Below are 27,817 nucleotides of genomic sequence, written 5' to 3'. Positions count from 1 at the left end.
AGTGGGGAATCGTGCTGCAGAGATGTAGCATCATGACCTACCCAGTCACATTATCCTGACACCAGGCCGACCAATAATAACACTGACCTCTTATGATGATCGCCAAGCGAGGCAACTGCTGGTACCATTTATACAAGTCCTTGGTATTACTCGACCGGGATTCGAACTCGCGACCTCCTGCATCCGAAGCGGACTCTCTAGCCACTTAGGCCCCAGAGCGGTCGAATCCGAGAGAAGCATAATTTCTAAATAATCGTGCCTGTTTAGCTAGTTTCATTCTTTTGATTTTAATAAGTCATTCGCACTCGAAAATCGAAATTGAACGTGCTTTTTAGTACACATTGTGTGTTTATCAGTACCCCGTTTACGTAAGTATTTCGATAATAATATATGTGCTTTCTTAATTGATCGTGTAAGAATGACGAACAATAACGATCGGGCTCAAAGTCTTTCATCATGCTCAGATAAACGTTTGCAATTAGCAAATTGTTTAGCATGCCTGAACTTAGTAAAGACATATAACATGGCTTTATTTTCTTGCTTTATACTGGCACGATATATTAATTGCGCATGTGTAGGTCGTAGATCAGTAGTTCATATCATGTATCACCTCACATGCCCCAATCATATAATACAAAAACTATTGCTAAAATTTTCGTGTCCGTTTTTCTTGGTCTCTGGACCTGTAACAAACTTAACACTATGGACCGTAACGAAATATGGCAACATTCCTTCCGTCTCATCGTCCCATCATATGACTGTAGGTTCGTTCTCAGATTGCATTGAAGATGACTTTAGCAGCAGAGAGGGCGAACCGACCTCGATAGAATGCCGTAATAAACCCTCCCACTGAAAGATTGAAAATAGAAAGCCAATAACGTTAAACCGAAGCCTCTAACTAACCGAGATTCCCTCTCCAGGACTAACCAAGGTTCCCTCTCCAGGAAAAATCTTAGAGTTTGCCTGTTACCTTTGTTGTCGCAGTCCCCCCCCCCATTTTTTTAACTCTTAATTGTTTTGTGTGTGCATTCTGTCGAGGTCGGTTCGCCTCTTTGCTGCTATTCACTGAAAAATAATTGAATACTTATTATATCAATAATGGTATTAGGTACTGAATCTTATACAGATAAATTAGCTCGAGAACGACTAGAAACAATACAGAAATATATTCCCGTGAGAGATTCTGTTAAACAAAAATTACAAGATCGTCAACAAGCACAGATTGAATTTACTGAAGATAAAGAAAAATTATTCAAACCCATCACAAAAACAACTGAAGGTAGTCTTCCAACGTTAGAACAAACTGCTAAAGATACTAAAAAAAAAAAAAAAAAAAAAAAAAAAAAAAAAAAAAAATTCTTTTACAGGAACTTCCAGTTGCAATAGTTGCTGCACAACCTCCTCCTATTGATGTAGGTGGTGCCAAAAAAAATAATAAATAAAGGAAGAAGATGAGTTAGTTTTATGGAAAAAATTACTGAAGAAGGTATACAAGTAATAGAAAATATAAATATAAGTGAATTAGGAAGTTTTGCTGTTGGAACTTACGCTCAAAAACACAGATTTTTAAAACCTGAATATGTTAATAATATAGCTAGTGCAACATGGCTAAATTGGATTTTTTGTATAAATCAAGGTCGTGATCAAATAGATAAGTCTGATGCTTTATATAATGGTTTTATTGACCAAGTAGATCAATTTAATACAAAACTTGCAGAATGGGAGAAAAAACAAACTTCCTCCATATGTTGCAAATGCACGTGTTGGTTTTGTTAACAATGGAATTATGGCATTGTTTGATAGTGCTGCGTATATGATCGATGGAAAAAATATTGAATCAGTTCAGAAAGAAGTCGATGTTGCTACAACAATAATAGGTTTAGCAAGATATTCTGACGATTATACAAGATCAGCTGGTCCATCAATGATGTTTGCTAAAGATATCACTGACAACGCTGATAATTTTCAGTATATTAAAATAAGAACACCACAAAATACCGCATCTGATCCACAATCAGCTGATCCTGAACATGCAGCTAGACCAGCTGCTGCCTTTGATATCATAGGAAACGTTAATGCAAATTACAATCTGGGATTTTTAACACGTACGTCAATGTTGTCAGGAGATTTTCGTGTGCAATTCCACTATCACATATTTTTGGATTCTGCAGAAATGTTAGAAAGGTTATTTTTGGAGCCAAACACAGTTGTACTTGTACGGAAAGGTAATGACAATAATGCAGTGGTGTTGTTGATGATGGTAAGGTAAATATAACAAAACGTTCGGTGTGGATGCCGGTAATGACTCGAACAGTTGTTGAAGAACAAAAATTACTTTCTTTTATAGATCAAGGCGGTAAATCATTATTATCATGACTGACAGTAACCACAAATAGCGTTCAAAGTACAGTTCGAGGTATATTTATATGACATATAGCATCACAACAAGGTGTTTCTCCACCACATAATATTTTTATTGCTTTGCAAAATAATAATCGACTAAATTCACAAGAACGCAGCCATATGATATTTGACAAACTCAGAGTTACTGAGGTTTCACTAAGGATAAATGGTCATCAAGAACCAGCCGAGGACATATTGTTAAAATCTACTACAAATCATGTAGCACGTGCATATCATCGTTTGATGACATTATGGGACGTGATCAAATTATAGATACTGGTTTACAAATATCACAGTTGGATTTTACAAAATTAAATCCGATTTATTATTTTTCCCTGGAACATGATTTAGCGAGGAAACTATCGTTGATATACACTTTCGAGCTCGTGTAAACGATGTACATGCTGATGGTTATAGAGCAATTGCTGTTATTCTTAGTGACAAAGCAATGTTACTTGAAGGTGTTGGTGGACGAATGCGAGTTATTGATGCACCAGTGGAAAATATGTAACTGTAACAATGTGTAATTAAATCGCTCGTGATAATTGTAAAAAACTGTCATGCAGTCACGGTAATGTTACTCTGACTGCAGGTCAGGTAAAAAAAATTACAATCAAAACTTGCAAATAAGTGTGGAACAATGGTAACATTAAAGCGAGATCAGATTTCTAATGGAGGTCCAAACAAATTATCGTTAACTAAGACTCAACTTAAACATGCCAATAAAGCTTTAGAATAAAAAACCGGAGTTCAGTTAAATCTTTTTCCGAGTGCTATTAGCAATATGGTTAAAACTGGTGTTATATTTCCACTTCTTGCTGCATTACCTGCATTAATAGCTGCTGTAGCTCCAGCTGTGGCAAAGGCAGCTGCGTTAGGTGCTGCTGGAACTGCTGCTGGAATGGCACTGAAGAAAGCAACAGGAAAAGGAATTTCACAAAAAAGGGGAAAAGAAATCAGACTTCCTGGGACAATACCACGATAACACCGATGTCCAATTTTGATTTACTTAACGCTGTTAAACTTTTGAATATAAAAACATTCAGAGATTTTGTATGCGTGACCAATTACCAAAACAACCAAACAACGTTGAAACAGGAATTATTAATCTTGATTCGAATTCTGGTCCAGGACTCATTGGGTTGCATACGCAATTGATCCACGCGGAATTATTTATTTTGATTCGTACGGACTTCCTCGACCGATTGAATTTCTTAGAAACACACCTCACAAGGTTTGGTATTCATCATTACCAACGCAAACAATGACAGATCCACCGATATGTGGTCGTTTAGTAATTGCTGTACTTGATGCTATATCAAGATCAACCAAACCACCTCATAAAATCGTGCAGGAGTATACAAGTAACCGTGTCTTTTTGAACAGGTCTTAAATTATAAAATGGTTGATATTTACGGAAGATCTTCCTCACGAAAAACTGAAATAATAAATCCTGAAAATATACGTGAACAAATTAACAATGAAATATCTGAATTATTAAATCTTGCAAATGTGAATCCAGACGAAGTGGTTGTATTTCAAGATAAGCAGGGAAAATTAAAAACAAGTAACCTTTCATTGCGTGATATTATCGTTAAAATTAATGGAATAACTAAAAAAGCCATAGCTATATTTGACAGATAATGGAAAAATTAAACCTGGCATTATTATTACGACAATGTTAGATAGTATTGATAGTCGAGTGAAAAAATCAGGTGATACAGTGACTGGTCCATTTAATATGTCAAATAATACCATTGGTTATTTGAGAGAACCGTTAATAGACAATGAAGTTGCAACAAAGAGATACATAGATAATAAAGACCTTCCAATAATAAACTTGTTAGCTTCGATTAACAATGAAACTGTCGCACTTAAATCTGAATATAATAATCATATACAAACATTTTTTGGTTTTCTTAAGTGAATAAACGGATGTGTTAAAGATTTTTTTGGAAAACCATCATCTGTTGATATAAAACTCGCTGACATAATTTTTTTATATGGATAATTCAGTATACGTAGTAGCATCTGGACAAACTTTGTGGTCACCACTTAATACATCTATCAGAGTTCGTGTTGAAGTTACTGGCAGATACAGATTATCAGTGATTGGTGCTACAACATTTACAATATCCACGGCAGCACAACGACGTTATCCCTTAACACATTCTGATGGATTTATATTAATGGTGTTAGAGCGAGACAACGTGGAAACGTTTACCGTGGAACCCAAAGAAAAAAAACTCTGTTTGATTTATTATTGGTGTCTTGAATTAGTCGCTAAGTTACCACCTGCTTAATATAATGGGCTCTCCAATCAACGTGCAACGTTATAGATATAATCAAGTACGTGAATGGCAAACACAACTGAAAAAGATTGTTGACGATTGCACAGTAAAAGTTAATAAAAATATCATAGACGTATAGTTGTTGTTGATATAATTATATATTCTGTATCTGCTGTTATTACTGGAACTGGTATATTGTTATCAACGACGGTGATGGCACCAGTAGTTGTAACAATTTGTATTTCGGCCGCAACAACAATCACTGGTATTTTTAATATCATTGGAAAGAAAATATCTACGTATACAAACACAAAATTACATGAATTTATAATAAAATTACACACAGCAACATTAGCACACTCTAAACTATCCTCGTTGATATCAGCGAGCCTCGGTGACGGTAAAATATCTGATTATGATTTTGCAGATGTGATCAAGATTTCCGAACAAGCAATGGATGTGTTAAAATCCATATCAAATTAGAAAATTTTTAACCTTTTAAATCCCAATTTGGAAAATCAGAATTTAGATAACAATGTCGTCATCGCAAGAACTACTGCAACAGATCGTCGCTAATACAATACCGTTAAAAACAACAATTATATCAGTGAGCTCAAACAATCCTGAATTTAGTGTTAACTTTCCAACTGCAATTCGCGCAAACAAAATTGCACTAGCGCAATTACGAGTGTATTACAGTTGGCCAAACATCAGATAAAAATCATTTGGTCGATTACAAGCAAATAATTCGCTTTTATTTGCAAATAAGAATAAACCAGACGGAACTCCCGATTGGCAAGTTATTGGAATGCCCACGGGCATATTAAACAGATCAATAATAAATTTCAATGCAGAAATAAATCAATAACTGAAAAAGAATAAAAAGTAGCTATAACGTTTCACGAACCAACGTTATCAGCTGCAATAGGAAAACCGATCGCAACCTCATAGCGGTTTTTCTAGACCTAGAAAAAGCGTTCGACCTAGTAGGGACCAATGAAATAATAGCCAAATTAAACCAATTTAGAATAACTGCACGCTTGTTCAACTGGATTGGCGATTTCCTCACAGGCCGGAAAATTACCACAAGAATAGGCAACACCCATTCGGAAGGATTTTCACTTGAAAATGGAGCACCGCAAGGCAGTGTAATAAGTCCGTTACTATTTAACCTAATGGTAAACGACCTTGACCTCAATGTGGCCTCAGCAAAAATAAACTTGTCACAATTTGCAGATGATAGTGGCATATGGAGGAATGGAAATCCTGCCAATAACACAGTAGTTAAAGAAATCCAGCAGAGCCTAGACAACATACGGAAATGGGCGGACAAATGGGGTTTCAAAATATCTCATGAAAAAACTGTGGCAATCATATTCACTCCCAAACGAAATAACAACCTAGTCTATCCAAACTTCTATATACAAAATCAATTAATCAAATACGTAACAGTAGTAAAATTCCTAGGAATGTTCTTTGACAACCACCTCACATGGAAACAGCACACTGAACAACTCACCCAGAATTGTAACAAAGGTCTCAATTTACTCAGGAACATCACAGGGATCCAACCAGGAAACCCTCCTCACGATATATAAAAGCCTAATTAGATCAAAACTGGATTACGGTTGCCAAGCATATAACTCGGCTAAGCAGCCTGTACTACAAAAACTTGACACTATCCAGAGAAAAGCCTTGCTATTATGCACAGGAACACTCCCCTCAACATCATTAGAAGAACTACAAACACTAACAGGAGAACTACCCTTAAAATTACGTAGGCAAGAACTGCTCCTCCGATACTCCATTCAATTAGATATCCGCCCAGACAACCATCCCACCAAAATAGCTATAAATAAGTGTAAAGTTGTCTTCAAACCCAAAATCATACCCACCACACCAAGTGGCAAAGTAATCCTTGAACTAAGAGAAAAGATACCTCTACTAAAAAAACAGGTAACAAACAATACAGACCAGAACAAATCACCATGGTTACAAAAACCACCAAGGATTAACACTGAAGCTACCAAATTAGGCAATAAAGAAGGACAAGAAAACCTACTAAAACCTGTACTGGTAAACAAAATCAACCAAAAATACCTGGACTATGTTAAAATATATACCGATGGATCAAAAACAAACAACCCACCAAGAACAACAGCAGCAATAGTCATCCCTGAATTCAATATACAAACGGGATCCAGATTACCTGACTATTGCTCCATTTATACCACTGAATTCTGGGCTATACTTGAATCACTACAAGGGATCAAAGGCAACCAAATACCTAAAGCAGTCATTATAGGCGATTCCCTAAGCGTTATCAAATCGACCCAAAATCGCAATACACACTCTAGGGAACAATTCCTCGACAGAGCATGCCAATTAATCGACGATATCACCTCAGCACATCAATTAGTCGAGCTCATGTGGATACCGTCGCACATTGGGATCTCTGGCAACGAAACAGCAGACAAAGTTGCACAAATCAAACTAGGAGATCAAAACTCTATCAAGCTTAACTATAGCTCTACAGAAGCACTAAGCTTCGCACAAACATATATAGACCAAACATGGCAAGATTTTTGGAACTCCTCCACAAAAGATTAAAAGCACCATGAAACCCAAAAAACCGTAGATAGGAACATACAGCTACCTAAGGGTACCTATTTAGAACAGAAAACCATAAACAGGATAATAACTGGAAAAACTAAACTAGCAAGCAGTTTTGGAAGGTTTATAGGACCCAAACCAGCAACCATTAACTACTTTAACTGCCACACCACCGAAGATCTACACCACGTATTCAATATATGCCCAAAATATCAACCCGCTAGGAAATTATTTATCAAAAACCAAAAAGAGATTGGATCACAACACACATGCCCAGGGTTACTTTTGGACTCTAATAAAAATAAACAATCAGCATATAAAAATATAAATAAATGCATAGACTCATTAGGACTTAGGAACAAAATATAATTACTATCCCCACAAAACCAAAAGACCCAGGAACTAGCTAAATAAATTTAGAAGCCCCCCCCCCCCCCATAAAATCCCATAACATATCATTCAATGTTATAAAAATATTAATAAATAATTCACTTACGAAGCACCTATCAAAAACTAAGGAAACCGCAAAATCGGATGTCCTAGATATCCTTAACGAACCGAGTAATCAGCTAGGACTCCGGTCCTAGATGTCCTTAACGAACCGTGTAATCGGCTAGGACTCCGGTCTCTTGCTAAATAAAGTATAAATAACATTCAATCTCTAAAAACATTAATAAATAAACAACTTAAAGAGGCAATATCTAAAAACTTATAAATAACATAACTTAGGAAGCACACCCTAAACACCTCGACTAGTAATACCATAATAACCTTGAAATGTCTCTTCATACATGATTTCTACTAAGAACCTCTATAAACAGCATAGAACATCCCCCTTTTTTTTAGAACATTTTGAAGAAGAAGAAAAAATCGAAGAAAAAAAATCGCAAGAAACACCAGGCAAATGCAACAAGAAACCAGCGATGTTAACCAAGCAGGATCGTTCCCGAGCTCTCCTTCCCACTAATGACAGCCAACCATTCAACTGTAAGGGACTTTTATGGACCCACAGATTGAGGCCAAACTATCAGGGTTCCTTGAATCCATAAAAGCCTGGGGAAGGTGGCACCATTCCCTTCCCCAGGAAAAACTAGCAGGCTGCGGTGCAGTCAGAAAAAGTGGCCCATGCACAATTGTGCGCACGCCACTATAATTAAACTCAACAACAACAATCAGATGCAATTGAAATAAATTCTCCAGATTACGTTGTAGATATTTATCAATCATCGATCAGATCTGTTTTAGGATGGCCTGAAACTCCGCCAGAGTATCATGGACCGGCAGAACCGCGACGAGATAATTTCTTCAGCAATGAAAAAATTTTTATAACGGAACCAGAATATCGAAAAGAAATATTATCTCCATTAAACCCTTCTCCGTATCTTTATCGCTCAAACTAATTTTATCAGAAAGGTGATGTGGATTTTATTAATGAACGATTATTCAAATCACCAGCTGGAAAAATGAAAGATGAATATATGTTTAACTTGCAAAATTAGAGCAGTTATTCAATAATTATATTGTTGAATACCCGAATGACGATCTAAAAAAGAAAATTATTGAATCAATGCAACTTTTAAATCAAATTGTGTCAGATATTGATTATGTTAACAAAGAAATTCTGACAACATATTCTATAAGTACACAAACTATTACAACTACCATAGCGTATTTTAAACCGATATTTCTTGATCCTTATAAAATAACCGATAAAGAAATACCAACGTTTGTAATATCAGGATATAAAACTACTGAACTAATAAATTCACTCAGTGATCTTATCGAAGAATGCTTCCCTAAAATACTCGAAGCGTGGAGAAAAATATCGCCACCATCATCTCTACTAAGATATAATAATGATCCACACGGCACCGGTACACATATTTCACCAGGTGTTGTTAATATCACATCAACGATCGTGGTCAGTCTTGTATGTGATGTAATTGATGGCCGCTTTCATGTAGATCTTAAAAAATCAAGTCAAGCTCAACAAGGGTATATTCTTTATACATTCACACCGCAAGTACCTCCTGGATATTTAATTGTGCAAGAATCGATCAATCCCGTCTATTTATTATGTCACAATAATTTATGATCAAGAATAAATGTCAAACTTACTGATCAAGATGGACATTTACTTGATCTGAGAAATGCAATTCTGTGCAGAAATTTACATATCAGAGAGGGGGAAATAACCACGTACGTGTCTGTCCAGGAAAATCATCCTGTGTGTGTTTTATGAGTGTGGAAAGTATCCAAATTACTATAAATATTAATTTTATGACATCCACATTTTGATCAGGTCAAAATATTTCACAAAAAATAACTGTGATCAGGGGTAAATAACAAAGTTAGGGAATGATCATTTTATCAATCTGAAGTTTCTATCGTTAATGTTAAGATTATCCCAAGTGTGTTTTTGTGACTGGCGAAGTATACCAATTACTATAATATTATAATTTTGGGATACTTTTGCCAGACACAATTTGATCAAGTCAAAATATTTCATAAAAAACAATTCACAAAAATAATCATGGAAAAAATAATTTTAGTAATTATATTTCTTGCAGAGGTCTCATTTTGGTAAATTATATATTCTTTCTATCTCCATGATTATTTTTTTAATGATTATTTTTTCCATGATTATTATATGCCTTGGGTCCCAACATATTTGTCTTCTAGTGATGAAAAAAGAAGAATAAGTTTGCGCGGAAACGAATCACCACCAAAAAATCCCTAAATTATATCATATTGGTCTGAACAGGTTGCATATGATCTGGGAATGATCAAATGAAAGTAAACAATTCCCCGCCGATGGATCTGTTAAAGGCAAGGACCTCGCTTTGAAAATTAATAAGATCAATGAAGATATTAAAACCAAAAAATAAAATTATAATCAATGAAAAGTTATATGACAAATTACACACTGAAAATAGAAAGATCGAGAACGAAATAACCACCAGTAAAGCTAAACACACTGAGCTAAATAAAACACTTGATGATCTCAATGATGAGTTTGAAAAAAATTAGATTTACGTAATAAATTACAGGACGAAATTGAAAAACTCAATACTAAATTGAACAATTTCCAGGTCCAACGTGAGGAGTTAATTAAAGCACGCAACGTAAACAAAAAACTTGAAATAAAATTATCTAACATTAATGCAAAAAATCAAAAATTACAAAAAGATATTGAAACTGCACAAGGTGAATTTGAAAACAAAAAAATGAGTATAAATCACTCACTGAAGAATCTAACAAGAGTATTGCTGAAATAATTCGTGAGTCAATTATTCCTTGACTGAACATATAGTGTCAAATATGTTATCATCTTTAGATTCATCCTTAGATTTGCCTTGTTTTGATTTATCTTGTTTAGATTTATCTAAAGATTTTTGTTCAGATTTATCCTGTTCAGATTCATCTTCGGATTCATCTTCAGATTCATCTTGCATTTTAAATTGGCACATTTTCTTTAACCTGTAAGCGGATAGATTTTTTTACAAATTCTTTTCCTCATATTGTTGTGATAATATGTTTTGACGCGTCTGATTGCACAAATGAGAGGAATTAATTCCCCAACACTGCTACTTGGTATACGAACGGAAAAAATTTGTTATGGATCCTTCAAGTGTTTTAATAAAATGATATTCATTACCTAATGTATCCTTGCCGAGATATTTTCCCATTTCTATCTTTTCTTATTTCTCCATCATATACCTATCACTGAACACATGAATCTTGTCCACATCTGCAGACAATTCAGTAGATGTTACTTTTTTGATGTCATTGATAATCTTTCCGAAGTTTTTCTTGTTCATTATACTATATCCTAATATTTAATTACTATAATATTCAGGCGTAATAAAATGATACCCGTGCGTTATATTTTCTTGAAAATGCTGAAATAGTCTTACTACTGGCACAAAATAATACCGAATGTGCGCTGATGTTAAAATATTTTGCATCCGCGTATATTGAATGAAATTTAATTTCATTTATATCAACAACAACATCAAATAGTTTGTTAGATCTTTTAGATTTACCAATTACACCTTTTTTTGGCCATATTTACAATTTTGACTCTGAGTAACAACTCTCAGGTTGAATAAATTATTATCAAACGGATTTGAATTAACATGGTGGATCACAAACCAGAATTATTAACACAACCAGCAATTTTTTTTTTTTTTTTTTTTTTACAATTACCGATAATTCTATCACAAGATGCTTCATAGCATTTGATTACCGGATGTTCTGCAAACTCTTTATCCGTTTTCACAGTAATAAAAACCTTAAAATTTGTTTTCATTGACGTGATCAAAATAAAGATACTGGTTTACAAATATCAAAATTGGATTTTACAAAATTATATCCGATTTATTACCGTAAAGGTAATCCTGAACAATGATAAGCTCACCGTTTTTACTTTTGAGATATCGTGTTATTTCATGATATTGTTTGCCTCCACATGATGAACAGAGTTCAATTTTTCCTCGTACTCTATGTTGACAACTTACACAACGAACAAGGCCTTTACTTCGGCGTTTTATGTATTGTTTGTGAATTGAACAATATTCACTTATACAACTGCGATTACAAAAATCAGTAGAGCCGATTATCAACCATTTACATTTATCTCTTTGCTTGGTCATTATAACAATGAGGAAAATATTAATTGAATCATTCGCTTAAATATTCTAAGAGTGATATTTCATTCACACCAAAAAATAATCCCTGTAACAAATATGATTTTGATGAAGTGAACTATAATCCACAGGAGATATTTTTGTTCGATAAGAATATAGCTAAAGTTATTCGCGATGCCAAGAAAGAATTGTTTGATGATGGTGCAATTTATACATGGACTACGTTCAAAATTGTCAGTAAGGATAAAGTGATTGATGAATCAATGAAGGATAATATTTCTGCAAAGATTATTAATTATCTTGATAATCGAACTTATTATTTTTTCCAGAATAAAATGTATTATATTTGTAAATGATGTTTGGGTTATTCGAGACAAACGTGATCACGTGCGTGTTCGTGAAAATGTTGTTAAGCTGAATAAGAATTCCAGACCGGGAATGTTAACTGGTATTGACAGACCATATTATGAGCGAGCATATCCTGTAACAACTGTTATCTATGCACTATATCCGTTGAATGATAAACCTAATGTTGGTGATCTTGCGCCAATGAGATTCTCAAGGTTAAATTGTGTAGCTGAACGAGTAACAGAACATTTTACCGTTTCAACTCGTGGAAATGGTCTAACAGATAAGAGACGTAAAATAATGAGTGGGGAGAAACAGTTAAAGATACCGGATCATCTATCAATGATGTTGCTAAGTGAGAAAAAAAAACTAAAATTTCCAATAATCGTGAAAACAATAACAGGAGAAACTTTACATGATTCAAAACATTATGGAAAAAATGGAGCTCCGATTGAAATTATTGATCACAATGCACATGCGTGGACTAACACAGTGACAATATTTCCGCGGAATCAAACTGTTAAATTTTATCATGGAAATATGTTTGATTTTATAAACAAAATGAGCAAGAACGATCCTGTATCGGTATGGTTACTTCAAAGTTCTGAGGATGAAGATTATGATCAGTTTGTACGACCCAACGGAGAGATTTCTCGCACAGAATCCCTTCATGAGAAAAAGAAAAGTCTTGCACTGAAATATACATCTGATAATGTCAAGACTGAACAATTGCTTGGTAATTGTTTTAAAATTCCATCAGTTGCGGCTCATTTCGTTAGAAATAAGAATTTGTGGAGACCAACTCGATTTGATTTTCTTAATGATGTGATATCGAGAATACTAAGTACAATCACAAAAATGTTATTTCTGTTGATATGGTTGCATGTTATCCTGGAAGTTTTCTTGGAATGGGTGAGTGTTCTAAGTATTTTAAACGATTTGGACATCCCACACATGAAATGACTAGGGTATCAATAAATGGACCATTACCAGATTTTGATCTTACTGGATTTGCTTGTTTTGAGTCATTCGAGTTTGCTGAAAATCTTCATCCGATTTGTTATGTTTGGTTTGGTAAACATTTTTCAACAAAGATTTGGGCACCAATAGTATTGTTGCAGTATATGCTTGATGTAAAAATATTACTATCGTTGGTTGTCAGTAAAGCAATTATATCATATAAAAAACAAACCAAGTATGGTTACCACAACCAATCAAGTTTGATATAAAAGATGTCAGAGAAAATTTCCTGATCTTGACGAAGGTGAAATTATTAAGATTTTTAATAATATATCTGAGGCTAGAAAAAATAATGATAAAAAAGTTGCAAAATATCTCGGCAGAAAATAATTGGTAAATTTGCCCAGGGAGGATCACACGGTCACAAACGACACTGTACAAGATTAATTATAGACGATGCTGAGTTAGATTTTATAATTAACGACACAAAAAGCAAAAATACGTTTGTGAATAAAAAAAATAGCTTTTTGACCAGATGGAATTAAATTAGGTACGATTATATTGATGGCGAATCACCGCGATTTACACATCTAATATCTTCAATGCTGGCTTATGTATCGATACATTTTTTGTCGATGGTGAATCGATTATCTAAATCTGCTGTCAGATTTGCTACGGATTCATTTTACATCGATAAAGAAAATTTAGAATTGTTAAAAGAATTAGGTATTGGCACTGATGCACCGTGGGGTTGATGTAGAATAAGACAAGAAAATATACTTGATTATTCTGAATCTGCAGATGTTCCGATCATGGATCATTATTACAAAAACAATCAAATATCAAAATTATCGTTGGCGCCGTCAGTATATGATCCTGTAGCTAGACATAAAACAGTTTATCTTAATGGATTGGGAGGATCTGGTAAACAACTCGTGTGATCGAATTGTTTCGTAAGAGTTCTGTTGATATGGTTGTGTTAACTCCGATACACAGACTTGCAAGAGAAATACGAGAACGAGGAGTAAAATCTTGTGTTTATCACAGCTTTTTGCGATGGGAAGGTGATGTATGGACTTCTGATCGAATGGGTGAGAAACATATTCCAAACACTATTGCTTGGGATGAAATATGTACTGTATCGTTGGAAATATTAAAAATGTTTCTTGATTGGTTATTGACTCGAAATACAGCTGTGATAATGTGCGGCGATCACGGTCAACCACCACCTATATTTGGGTCGTCTTCACATGAATGGTTAGATAGTTTTGTTGATTATTATGAAGAAATAACTGACGATCACATAACACTTGAAGCAAAATTAAGAGAGTTTAAACAATTAATCAGACTGCAATCGAACAAGATTCAGTGTGAAATAATGCGCACAATGATTCCAGAAACACCCATTGATGATTTTTGAAATTCGTGGAGACCAACTGATTTAATAGTTGCAAGTAGAAAAATAGTGCGTGCTACACTTCAACAAAAATGAATTCAGTTATTTAAAGAAAAGTTTCCAGAATTGCCTGTACCATTGTGTTATCGACCTGCAGATACACTACGACATAGCACTGAAGTTGATGTGCCAGGATCATCACAACGACAAAATCTTGTGCTAAATGATGTTATTGCGGTTGATGTTAATGTTGTTGAAAGTACATTAAGCGCGGATAAATCTCCATGGACACTGGGATATGCAATGACAATTCATTCATCGCAAGGATTAACTATTTTTGATACGCGAGTTTGGATTGTTGATGATCGTATCGAATGGTCAAATTTAGTTTATCTTGCAGTTTCTAGCGTTAGGAGAATATCTCAACTGCGAAGAATTATTCCTGTAGAAGAAATAACTGTCAATGATAATTTCGTCAATGATAATATTATAAAAAGAAAATTGATCAGTTATAAAGAATATGACAAAAAAATAAGTATAACTTTGATCTTGATGTTGAATTTATCATGACACTAAAACAATAACAGAATAATCACTGTGCAAGTTGTAACGCAATAATGTATTAGAATGATGTTCTCGGTAATCCAAGACAATTTACCGTAGATAGGAAAGAAAATAATCTTGGTCATATACGTGAAAATGTAATGTTGGCCTGTCTTGAATGTAATCGACGTCGAGGCGCTAGTTTACAAGAGTGAATATAGTGGTAAGTGTGTATCATGAGGAATTACTTGTAATTGTTCACCTACAAATCCAAGTTGAGGAGCAGTTTAATCTAATCTGTATATTGCAGGTCTACCCGTAGATTTTGTGTGTGGTGATACTCCAAACAGGATCAGTTGCTCTTTTTTTTATATACCTTTTTCAAGTTCACAAGGTTCATATAGATATCATACAGTAACATTACCTAATACTAGTTGTCCTGAAAATTCATGTCGCACAGGTATATATTTCTTCATGATTGCATTAATAGGTTTCATTGCAGTTGTTCGAGTAATTTCATTATTCAATGCAGATATTACATTTGTTAATCTTGCAACTTATTCACCAGATCTTGTATCTTGAATTATTTCTTTTGCATATTGATATCAAAACAATCGCTCAGCAAGTGTTCGATTAAATCGTTCAACAATTTCGGGCTCGGCCAGTGCGGGCACGCGAGAAAGCTTGCCAGTAGCTTCGAGTGGGTTGGTGGTTCTTTCCGGGGTTTTCCTGGGTTCTTCCTCCACCATTTATACAGGCCCCCATGTATAGCCTATCCTGTGTTGAAAAACTGCGTTAAACCCTACAACAAGAAGAATCTCTCTCACTCACTCACGCACGCTCGCGCGCGCACACACACACACACACACACAATTATCTTGAGATTTCATTCAACTACGAACTGATGGTGAGGTCACAGTTAAGACGGAAGAATCTTTTTTGTTGTATATTTTGGTTTTTGTCGATTTTGAAATATCTGCATACTCAAATTTATATATTGTATTTCCACGTGCAGATCCGACAAAACTATAAAGCAAACACAACTAAGCTCACCACGTTTAGGAATTTTGCACGTAAGCATTCGTTCATGCGTCAAATCAAAGTCAAACGACCTGTACGCATACGTGACTGTAGTAATGACACTCACCTGCCTAATCTTTGAGTTCATCATCAAATTGCAGTCAGACTGTACTCACGCATATTTGGGGGCGATGAATGGATATAAAACAAGATTAGTGTCATCATATCTGGAAGTCCGTCCATACTTTTAAGTTGGACACAGTCACATCACGTTTTGTGTTAAGATAAACAATCACCAATCAAGTCACGCCAAAACAAAACCACAAAACAAAAGCTAGAATGCTGGAAGCTCCTTACATGTACAAATTTTGCAAGTAACTAAAAAACACGATGCATTCATGGGGAAAAGGGACCGGCCAGTGCGTTTTAAACTCTTCTCAGAAACCGCAAAGCAAAATTAGCAAACAGTTCACTCAGAGAAGAAAAACGGAAAGCATGACATTTATTTTAATCGGAAAAACAAAATCTTTGTTGCTCGCACCTCTCTTACTGAAAACGTACACATTCCCCTTTGACATCTTTCTCTCGTCCCTTTGTTTTCAAATATGGGACTTCCAGTTCAATTAGACTTTACGGTTACATACAGTTTCACACCAAATTTCTGACAAATATAAAAATTTCTATTTAATGATTTATAAAAGTGTATTCGATAATCAACTTTCATTAAATAGTTCAGTAGTATTGGAAAGAATATTCAGACAGTCTCAATGACTTTTCAGTTAAAACGAATATTACATAAAAAGCAAGAAAATCAAATCATACTGCCATACAAATGAAAACACAGTAATGCAGAATCGTATTAGTAAATCTCCTCATTAAAGTGCACAGTCAATGACTCCTGCTAAAGCCCAGACGAAATTGTATAAGGAGACATCAACTTAACATGAAACACACGCTGTTCAAGTTTCCCTCTCGAAACACGTAACAGTTGTAATTGTATGTACACATTAAAATCTGACCAGTATTTCCAACAATCGCCATTTTATTACTCTCTAACAAAGTCACTGTAATCTCCATCTTAAAAACATTTGGCAGTGGGCATTTACCCTTGGTTACCTCATGAGTCAACCGTCACAATAGCAATCCCAACTATACTCTTTCAATTAGGCAATGGGCTTGTTTATTTTAGTATTAGAAATTTCCCAGCTAGTTCCGTCTGCTTTAACTGGAACACAATCGTGTTATCATACAATTATACAGGTTTTATTTCTCCGCCCTAAGATACACATTTGTGATTAAAAAAATGAAATTATAATAAACACGTGTATTACGCAATTTCCCCCCAACAGGCAACTAAATGTTATAAATCTGGCACAGGCTGACGCTTTATATCACTCTGAAAAGAGACATCTTTTGAAATGAAGACAGTAAAGGTAAGCTGAACTCTCTGTCTCTATCTAACAAAGAACGAGTGTGTGTGTGTGTGTGTGTGTGTGTGTGTGATTTAGACTTTTAACGTATAAAAGAATGATTTAATTCTGGTAGTCAAGAATTGAATGATATTTGACCGGTATTCTGTTTCAATTAGATCAAACATTTTTATTAAATGATGCAGATAGATCGCGCCAGTTTCTATTTTTTTATAATATGTTGTCATTTCAATCCAATGAAGGAAACAGCAGAGAGAGAGAGAGAGAGAGAGAGAGAATTCTAATTCATGGATATGCACACACACACACACACACACACACACACACACACACCAATGAACTACAAATAACATTAAAATTTGAACATTACAATGATGCACTTGCTCCTCGCTTCATAAAGAAATTGTGGGTGTAATAAAAATTAGTCCTCGCTGCTGTCTGCAAGTCTTTTTATGACTTGTTGAAATATATACCGTGCAAGATATGTGAGAAGGTACGGAAATACCAATGGTGATATTTTTTTCTAAGGGAAAAAACTAGTTTATTGTGAGAGGATAAATAAAAGAAATTAATAAATAACTTAAAGATTTAAAGTCGATACTCTCACAAACTGTTGATTTACTAAATCAGCTGATATAATAGGAGCACATGGTAAAAGCATTGAAAGTTTCCAACCGTATTTTCGACTCGTTGAAAAGTTATTTTTTCGTCTGGAGCACTACCGAGTACCTCCTCAGTTTATCTTTCAAATCTTTAAATAATGTTTAATCACCCGATTCTTTGCAGTAAAGTTTGACGGGTACTCATTTGCGTTCTGCTAAATATGACTTTTAAGTTGGACAAACCCCATGGGAAAACGTCAATTGAGCAAATGAATTTCTGAGATTTATTTCAGTTTAAATTAAAGACTGGATCTCGCACATTTATGCAAAATAAATAAAATTTAGGGGTTCAAACACTGGCCTCATTCTGGACCATTGCTTATTAAGTTTAGCCTTGTCCTTTTCGATTATGTCAATGAATCGAAACTGAGATATTTGTAACAATGAAGTATCAAACAAGACGAATTGTTTCAAATTCTTTTTGTCATTTTACATTATCGCCGTTTTAGGTATACTTTTTACAATATCACTAATTTGCGGTATTAAACCAATAATACCTAAGAGATGTTCAAGGCGAAGCATTCGTACTTATTCATGCGAATGGTGGATTTTATCATTACTATTTGTAAAAAGATATTCATGTATATATGTATATATGTATGTGTGTGTGTGTGTGTGTGTGTGTGTGTGTGTGTGTGTCCATTGATATAACAATACACAGACGTTTGGTAGCATTACATGTGTTTTTCTTACTTTTATCCATTTTAACATTGATTTCTTCTAGGGGTTGTGGTCTAATACTTCGAAGCAGATCTGCTTGTTTGTTGGTCTTCTTTTCCTACACCAGATACATGGTAAGCAGAGACTTACTTTGTTTTGTCTTCCAGAACATTGTACATTGTGTGCGTGTACTTGTATCATATGCTTGACATTTGTCCGTAATCAGGGGTAAAACTCTGGCCTACATGGCTATTGCCACTTTTATTTAAGATGTTTACTTGAATTTGAGTTACGGACCTAGCCTTGATTATATCCTTAGCAGGTTCTGGAAGCGAACTTATTTACAGTTTTGGTGTATTTTTTTGTTAAGATGACTGAGTTTATTTTTCTCCAGAAAATGTTATTGTTACATAGGTCAGGTGAAGCGGGAATTTATATAGAAAAGGGTCTTTTCAACAAAGTCTTCATTCCATCTTTACGTTTAGTCTGTGGAATTAGTTTTAGCTGTGTCCATATATAATTTGAGAGGAATCATTTCTTTAAATTATTCATTGGAATTACAATGTGCTCAATGCTTGGACTAAAACACTATTTTGAGATTATTGTGAATTCATTCAAAGACATTCTGTATTATATCATTATGATACATCAAGACTGTTGGTACATCAAGTTATTCAAGACTATTGCTACACCAACACATTCAAGATTCGAATTCATTCAGACTCCTCTATGAATTTGGACTAAAGATATAACTTTTAGGATTGTTTGTAATTAGTTCTCAATACTGCAGGTCCCTTTTAAATGTTCACTTTGTATTCTAGGGAATTAAATTATTTATTGAATTTTACAAAAGTTGTTGGTTTCGCTTCTTTCTGTAACTTTGATGCATCGGTATGTCATGTTACGTTAGGAACTGGACTAAACTCTACACAGCTGATTCGCGTTCTACAGAAGCAAAAACGGTACCGTTTAGCAGATGTTTATAAAAATTATTCAGAATTTGAAAAAAGCAGAAGATTGGAACATAAGCAGTTGCTTTATATTCTTTCCATGTACGAGATGGACAATATGTGAATTGATCTGATCGCGTTTCGACAGTCGAAGGTAGTGTTTAAAGTGAGATTTTTTTTTACTGCAATAAACACATGTGCGTACAATTCTTTTATTGTAATTTTATACAACTTTAAGGAATACAAATTGTACAATTTGAAAATCAATAAAACAATTTAATGTGCTTTGCTTTCCTCCAGAAATCTCTAAGACTGTTATTGGAATCATTTTGGTGAAAATATTGCACGTTCAGTTTTATGCCCTTAACACAAATACGACGAGATTCTTTTTTTGTTCTGATCCATGATTCCTTCGTCCATTCATACGCCAGTCCTAACTTATTATCGCATTTACGAGAATAAAGCACACCTAGCACAGACATCTTATTGTACAAATATGATTATTGTTTCGTGGCACTTCTGTGGACGTTTGCTGCGAAAATCCTGTTAGCGCGATAATATAACTACTAATTAACAAACGTACACTCAGTTTCGTACTAATCTGACATTGTCATTTTTTTTTCAGTTTGATCTTTTTGGACTAGTACTTTTCGGAGGCATATGTTTTCTACAAACAAGATTTAGCTAGGTTTTAAAAAAAATATGTCGTCTTTTACCAGTGTAGTTTAAATTAACTGAATCTGTTGCAACCGTGTAATTGGTGTCATTGCCCCTGGGCACATTGTTCCAGTTCTTGTATGCCCCTTACATGCTAAATACAACACTAGTCATATAATCTCAATTCATACCACATTACACATTTCATGTCCGCCTGAACAATATTTCATCTGAGAATCTATGTATACTAGAATATATGATTCAAAGCCAATCGTCTAAGAACATTGCTTAAGCAGTCTCTCATGTCTGTGTATACTGCTAATTGTCAAAGTTTCCAATCAGAAAATTAGCGATTCAGACGTATTAAATGTTTTCAAGTGCTTTCTTGAGATTATAGCTTGAGTTCACTGGTTTATATGAATATTTCAAATAAACAACACTTTGTAACTGCAGATAACCATAACAAAATTATAAAATTATTGACCTCTACAAGCGAAGAGGAAATAAGTAAAAAAAAGATCTAATTAAAGATATAAGTCAAAGCTGGTCTAATGATGATAAACCACAAAGTAACATATAATAAGTTTATATATTTGGATCATATAATACATTTTAACTTTCTTGAGCGGACGTTATTGGCCTGTTGTGCTTTGCTGATCGTTACGTGGCACACTTAAACCGCGCCTGTTAGTCACATGATCAAGTCATGGCCTTGCTAGTATTATGACATCCTGCTAGAATAATTTTCTCAGAAAACTATATTTCATAGCTTGATAGCGTACCAGTCATATTCCTAGAATTTCATTTACAGTATTCCCCCACCCCCATTATCTTTCAGGATTCCAGTTATCGATGTTCAAGAATTTACTGGGTGGAGGCCAATCGCCGACTACAGTATTACCTCCAGCTACTACAACTCCATATCCGTCGTCCATACCTTATAGCGCTCGCTGCATTATCAACCATCCGATGAACGCGAATAGAGCCGCTACACTTCATTTAGCCGCCCCCCTTTCTGCAGAAAATGCCACCTTGATCTTGTCAAATCTGACCTCTGAACTCAACATCACAGTTCCCGATGAGGTCTTACAGGTAAATTGCGAGCTAACAATATCTATGTTATGTCTATTTATTTTACTATAACAATGTAACCAAACAAGTGTGCTAAATGTGTACTATAACATCGCAATAACAAAGGTTGATATAAACCTTGATGTTTTCAAGTTCTTGCATATTTCTTTAAGAGATGGCTCTCGGTGAAGGTTTCAAGAGACATTGAAAATATATTGGGTCAATCGCGACAAAGTTAACAAAATAAAAAAGAGTAAAAAGGTTATGGAAGGTAGCAGTGGTAGATCGTGACCAGTCCCGAAGGTGATCATGTTAGAACTAAATCTATATCAAAGAAATGAGAACCCTCAGGAATGCAGACACACTTATGCTTTATTAAATCAAACAACATTCTGTTTTAAAAATTACACATGAACACAAACATTAAATTATTCTACTTAATTAAAGACTCTCAACGTCATATTTTTCTACAATTCCTGAATTTGAAATAGCATATAACATTCTCGATAAGCAAGTCATAAATTAATCAAATTATACTCAAGATCTACTTCATATATAGTAGGAAACCACTATTTCTTAATAATACTCAAATCATTGTGCAAGAATTCATATCGATACACAATCTGAATGTACGACCATAATGCGAAAAGTCATGATTTATCACTTTCAATGTATGAAGAATTAATTTCCAAATCTAATTATTATACGTCATGACGATGGCAGCGAAATACTTTTGCAATAATATAATTTTAACACCATAATTATGAAAAATCAAGTACTATCATTACTGCATTTTCCTAATATATATATATATATATATATATATATATATATATATATATATATATATATATATATATATATATATATATATATATATATATGCATGTATGTATGTATGGATATATATATATGTATGTATGTATATGCATGCATGTATGTATGTGCATGTATGTATGACTGACTGACTGACTGACTTTATTTCCTCTTAAAAAAGAGATTACATCAGATTAAACAAATTCACGATAATACAAGATCATAAAATAGAACAGAAAATTGACAAAAATACAATAGTAATACTGTGTCAGCTACTGTATTGACAAAACGAAATATCTTAATACCTGCAATTATTCAAATCTGCAGTCATTTGGCGGAGCAAGGCACTAATCTTTTAACAGTTGCTTGATGATGATAATATTTCGAAAAGTTAATACGTCTATAGTGTTATGTGCTTAACATTAAGTTCGAGATAGTAACGAAAATGAAATGAAAAACTTATAACAGTGTAATTCTATATGTAGTTTTTTTTCTTCATATGACGCATGTATTTATGCATATATATATTTGTTTGCGCGTATGCGTGCGTGCATGCATTTATCTACGACTGACTGTCTAAATGACTTAGTTACCTCTTCAACAGAGAGTATATCAGGTTGCTAAGATACATATTATACATATCATAGGATTATGAGACACATCATAGACGAGAACGCAAGCATGATATATATCATCGTCAACTAATGCATTAAAATGAGATATATAAATACAGAAAACCATATAGAAATCTCTTGGAAATAAACATAAACAAATACATAAACAAATACATAAACACACACACAAACAGCTGTCATACAACAAAATTTGCGGATTTGACAAGAAGACTTTGGCCTTTAATTGTTTATTTTTAATGTTAATTTACTACTTACTTTTTATATCATGTTAGAGCATATTAGTTGATAGTAGGGCACACATTTTATTGTAGAATGAAGCTATGCTGTTTGCGGTCACCAGCATGAGCCTATCTGATACATCATCGTCAATAGACGACATGCAGTCAACCCTGCTTCCATGAAGTGTCTCCAACAATATATCGTCTTCTTGATTGAATAAGTTAACCCCGTCTCTCACTTCTAAAGAGTCAATCACTCTCTCAAAGAAAACGTTTCGTTCCTCAAGCAGCATTTTGCAGCCTAAAATAAGATGTTTCGCTCTGTCGTCAGTCTCTTTTCCACAGTTTGCATACCATAACTTTACCAACAGGCATGATATATAGTTTCATTACTCCAGAGGGAGGCCATAACATGGATGGAAATTTACGCCCAAGAAACCATATATTACTTGGTTTTAAGTCCAAATGAATGTTTCTGAAGTGAATTAAGTCACCTCTTAGTTCCATATTTGCTCTCCAGGTAGTTTCTTTATGGTTTTGAATAATATCAATAATATGTCGATTCCAGACGAGTTTTTCTTCAGTTTGTACTCTTGCTGCATAGTCTAAAAGAACACTTCCCATACCATACTTCTTAGTTATTCTGTCAATATCAGGTATAAATCCCATCTGTTTTAGCGGGTTGTTCGGATACTGACATAGGCGCATACTGAAAATCTTTTTCCAGATAAAAGTCCAATCGCCCTTACACAATCGGTTGAAAAAGAGCAATTTCATCCTATCTATGTATGCTTCCATTGACCAGAGTCCTAAGGTACTACTCGTTGCCTCCGTAGGCGAATATTTATGGAAAGCTTGCATACGTCGCGCTGCATATCTCTGGCATAACTCAAGTTCTTCTATATTCGAGTTTGTGATACCTGACCATAGTTCACATCCATATAGGACCGAGGGTAGAATAATTCTTTTCCAAATCTTCAGACTTGTTAGAGGGTTCATTCCTCCATCTCTGATACCAATAAAATATAAAGAGTTTAACAAGTGTTTGCCTTTATCACATGCTTCTTTTATCGCGTCGTTTTGTTTTAATTTGTATTTTAGAGGTATGCCGGAATACTTCTTACTTTTGACTGCCGGAATTGGAGATTTGTCGAGCATAAAAGAAGGTATACCAGTCGTTCTTTTGTTTGTAAACAAGATGGTGCAACTTTCATCTGCATTATATCTTAATCTCCACGTTTTCGCATAGTCGGAAATTGTATCAAGCAGCTGTTGCATTGAATGATGCGAGTTAGACATTACAGTTGTGTCATCTGCTAATAAGACACAAGGCAGGTGGAGGTCGACAAGATTTAGACCTCGCAAAGTGTAATCTAATTCCGTGATCAAATCATCTATCATTACAAGAAAGAACCAGGCAGACAAGATACGGCCCTGTCCTACACCCTGCCTAATATCGAAGCGTTTGGACAGCTTGCCCGCATATAAAACAGAGCTTGTTACTCTCTCAAACGAATCTTTCATGATGCGCCAGGTCTTCCCTTTGATGCCAAGTCTGTACAACTTGTAGAATAACCCGTTATGCCAAACTGTGTTGAAGGCTTTAGCATTATCAAGAAATGTAGCATAGACAGGAGTATTTTTATCCAAATAGTAGCATATAGATTCTTTGATACAGAACGCTGCAGTGATACTACCGCAATTATTTCTAAAACCCTGTTGCAATGGATTTGGAAAAGAAATCTGCTTAGAAAATATAAGTAGTCTACTATATATAATTTGTTCCAGAACTTTCTGAAGCACTGGAATTATAGTTATATCGCGGTAATTATTCATATCTAATTTGTTCTTTCCTCCTCCTTTGAATATTGGTATAACCAAACCTTGTTTAAAGTGGCACGGGTACTTCTCGGCCTCGTACACTTTTGTGAATATAATTTCAATATATTGTACACTGTTTGGAGGGTCCGCAAACAGTAAATGCTCAGCAACAGTACCGTCGTGGCCACATGCCTTATCTTTATTGAGAGAGCTAATTGCACTACTGATTTCGTCTTTAGTGGGAATTTTATCAACAACTTCATCAAAGTGTGAATAGGTTTCTTTAGCTTGTTTTCTGACCTCTGCTAAGACCATCTGGTAATGATTTTCATCGTACAGATAAGTATTGTCAGGCAGTGATAAACTGGAGAAATGATTTGCCCATAACTCTCTAATAGAGTCGTGATCGCGTACAATTTTTCCGTTTGATTCGATTTCGTGAATGTAATCGCGTTTATTTCTTTTATTCCGTATAAACTTATAGAAAGTAGAAATATCGATCTCTGCAGCCTTTTCAAGCTCACTAAATTGTTCTCTATCGTATATTTCCTTAGCTTTCAATAATTCTTTTGCAAACAATTTCTTCGCTTTCTTATAGTTCGCATATGATATATATTCCCAGCCTCTTGGCCTACCATTAGAAATCCATACCCTGCGTTTCAGCCGCATTTCCGTGTGAAACATTTTTACGTTTAATAGTTTCCAATAGGGGTTAGCGTGTGGGCAAAACCTCTTTATGGGGAGAAACCTAGAAGCTGCTTCATGTAAAATCTTTACGGTGTCTTGAACAATAATTTCAATATCGATATTCGTCGCTAGTTCTGCTTTATGCATTTGCGCTAACAATTCATTGCGTGTTGCTTCCTTATATCTATTTATTTGTTCTGCTGAGGCTTTCTTCCAATTTATGCAATGAATGATATGCTCGTCAGCCATTGTTGCATTATGTACTAAAGGTGTGACCAACTCTATTTTCACAGGAAGGTGATCTGAAATGTTCAAAGGATGATCATCTATTATTTCTGCCTTAACCACTAAATCGAATTTACTTTTTTGCAATAGTATATGGTGTATCAAAGATTTTGAATTGCCATCGGTTGAGAAAAAAGCAAAATCTGGCCCTTCACAAATGGATTGACTATTAAAAGATATTAAATGTCTATCGCTCAGAAACGTTTCCAGAATAGTGCCTCCAGCGTTTGATGTTAGACAATTTGCTTTGGAGCTAAACAGTGAACTTAGCTGACCATTGTATGTATGTATGCATGTATGTATGTATGTATGTATGTATGTATGTATGTATGTATGTATGTATGTATGTATGTATGTATGTATGTATGTATGTATGTATATGTATGAATGCATGTATGTATGTATGTACGTATGTATATGTATGTATGTATGTATTTGCATGTGTGTATGTATGCATATGTATGTATGTATGTATGTATGTGTATCTATGTATGTATGTATATGTATGCATGTATATGTATGTATGCATATATGCATGTATATGTATGCATGTACGTGTGTATGTATGTATGTATATGTATATACATGTATGTATATGTATGTATGCATGTATGCATGTATGTATGCATGTATGCATATATGTATGTATGTATGTATGCATGTGTGTATGTGTGTGTGTATGTATGTATGCATGTAAGTATGTATGCATGTAAGGATGTATATGTATGTATGTATGCATGTATATATGTATGTATGCATGTATGTATGTATGTATGTATGCATGTATGTATGTATGTATATGTATGTATGTATGTATGTATATGCATGTATGTATGTATGTATGCATGTATGTATGTATGTATGTGTATGAATGTATATGTATGTATATGCATGTATGTATGTAAGTATGTATGTATGTATGTATGTATAGATGTATGTATGTAAGTCTATGTATGTATGTATGTATGTATGCATGCATGCATGCATGTATGTATGTATGTATGTATGTATGTATGTATGTATCTATGTATCTATGTATGTATGTATGTATGTATGTATGTATGTATGTATGTATATGTGTGTATGTATGTATATATATGTATGTATGTGTATGTATGCATGCATATGTATGTATGTATGTATATATGTATGTATGTATGCATGTATATGTATGCATGTACGTGTGTATGTATGTATGTATATGCATATACATGTATGTATATGTATGTATGCATGTATGTATGTATGTATGTATATGCATGCATGTATGTATGTATGTATGTATGTATGTATGTATGTATGTATGTATGTATGTGTATGAATGTATATGTATGTATATGTATGTATGTATGTATGTATGTATGCATGTATGTATGTGTATATATGTATATGTATGTGTATATATGTATGTATACATGTATGTATGTATATGTATGTATGTGTATGTAAGTATGCATGTATGTATGTATGCATCTATGTATGTATATGTATGTATGTATGTATGTGTATATATGTATATGTATGTGTATATATGTATGTATACATGTATGTATATGTATGTATGTATGTGTATGTAAGTATGCATGTATGTATGTATGTATATGTATAAATGTATGTATGTATGTCTATGTATGTATGTATGTATGTATGTATGTATGTGTATGTATGAATGTATATAAATGTATGTAGGTATGTATGTGTA

At 34.2% G+C, this 27,817-nt stretch overlaps 1 protein-coding gene and 1 long non-coding RNA gene across 2 annotated transcripts in view; one reads left to right on the top strand and one right to left on the bottom strand.

The window, feature by feature from the left end:
• Window positions 1-515: 515 nt before the first annotated feature.
• Window positions 516-16,483, bottom strand: LOC149800895 (uncharacterized). The gene is made up of 3 exons (XR_016420429.1): window positions 16,351-16,483; window positions 3,231-3,310; window positions 516-849 (listed from the first exon to the last, which is right to left on the bottom strand). It is a non-coding gene; the product is annotated as an uncharacterized LOC149800895 (long non-coding RNA).
• A 1,000-nt stretch (window positions 16,484-17,483) lies between these two features.
• LOC149800894 (uncharacterized) overlaps window positions 17,484-27,817 on the top strand; it is a 15,459-nt gene continuing 5,125 nt past the window's right edge. Inside the window, exons 1-3 of the mRNA XM_089954956.1 lie at window positions 17,484-17,656; window positions 19,040-19,109; window positions 21,421-21,674. Coding sequence (XP_089811082.1) covers window positions 17,642-17,656; window positions 19,040-19,109; window positions 21,421-21,674 — 339 coding nt within the window. The 5' untranslated portion in view covers window positions 17,484-17,641. The remainder of the gene's footprint in view (window positions 17,657-19,039; window positions 19,110-21,420; window positions 21,675-27,817) is intronic.

The sequence above is a fragment of the Sinohyriopsis cumingii genome, chromosome 4 (assembly GCF_028554795.1).
Source record: "Sinohyriopsis cumingii isolate HCF-2022 chromosome 4, ASM2855479v2, whole genome shotgun sequence".
NCBI lineage: Eukaryota > Metazoa > Mollusca > Bivalvia > Unionida > Unionidae > Sinohyriopsis > Sinohyriopsis cumingii.
This window is presented reverse-complemented; position numbering and strand designations above follow the sequence as displayed.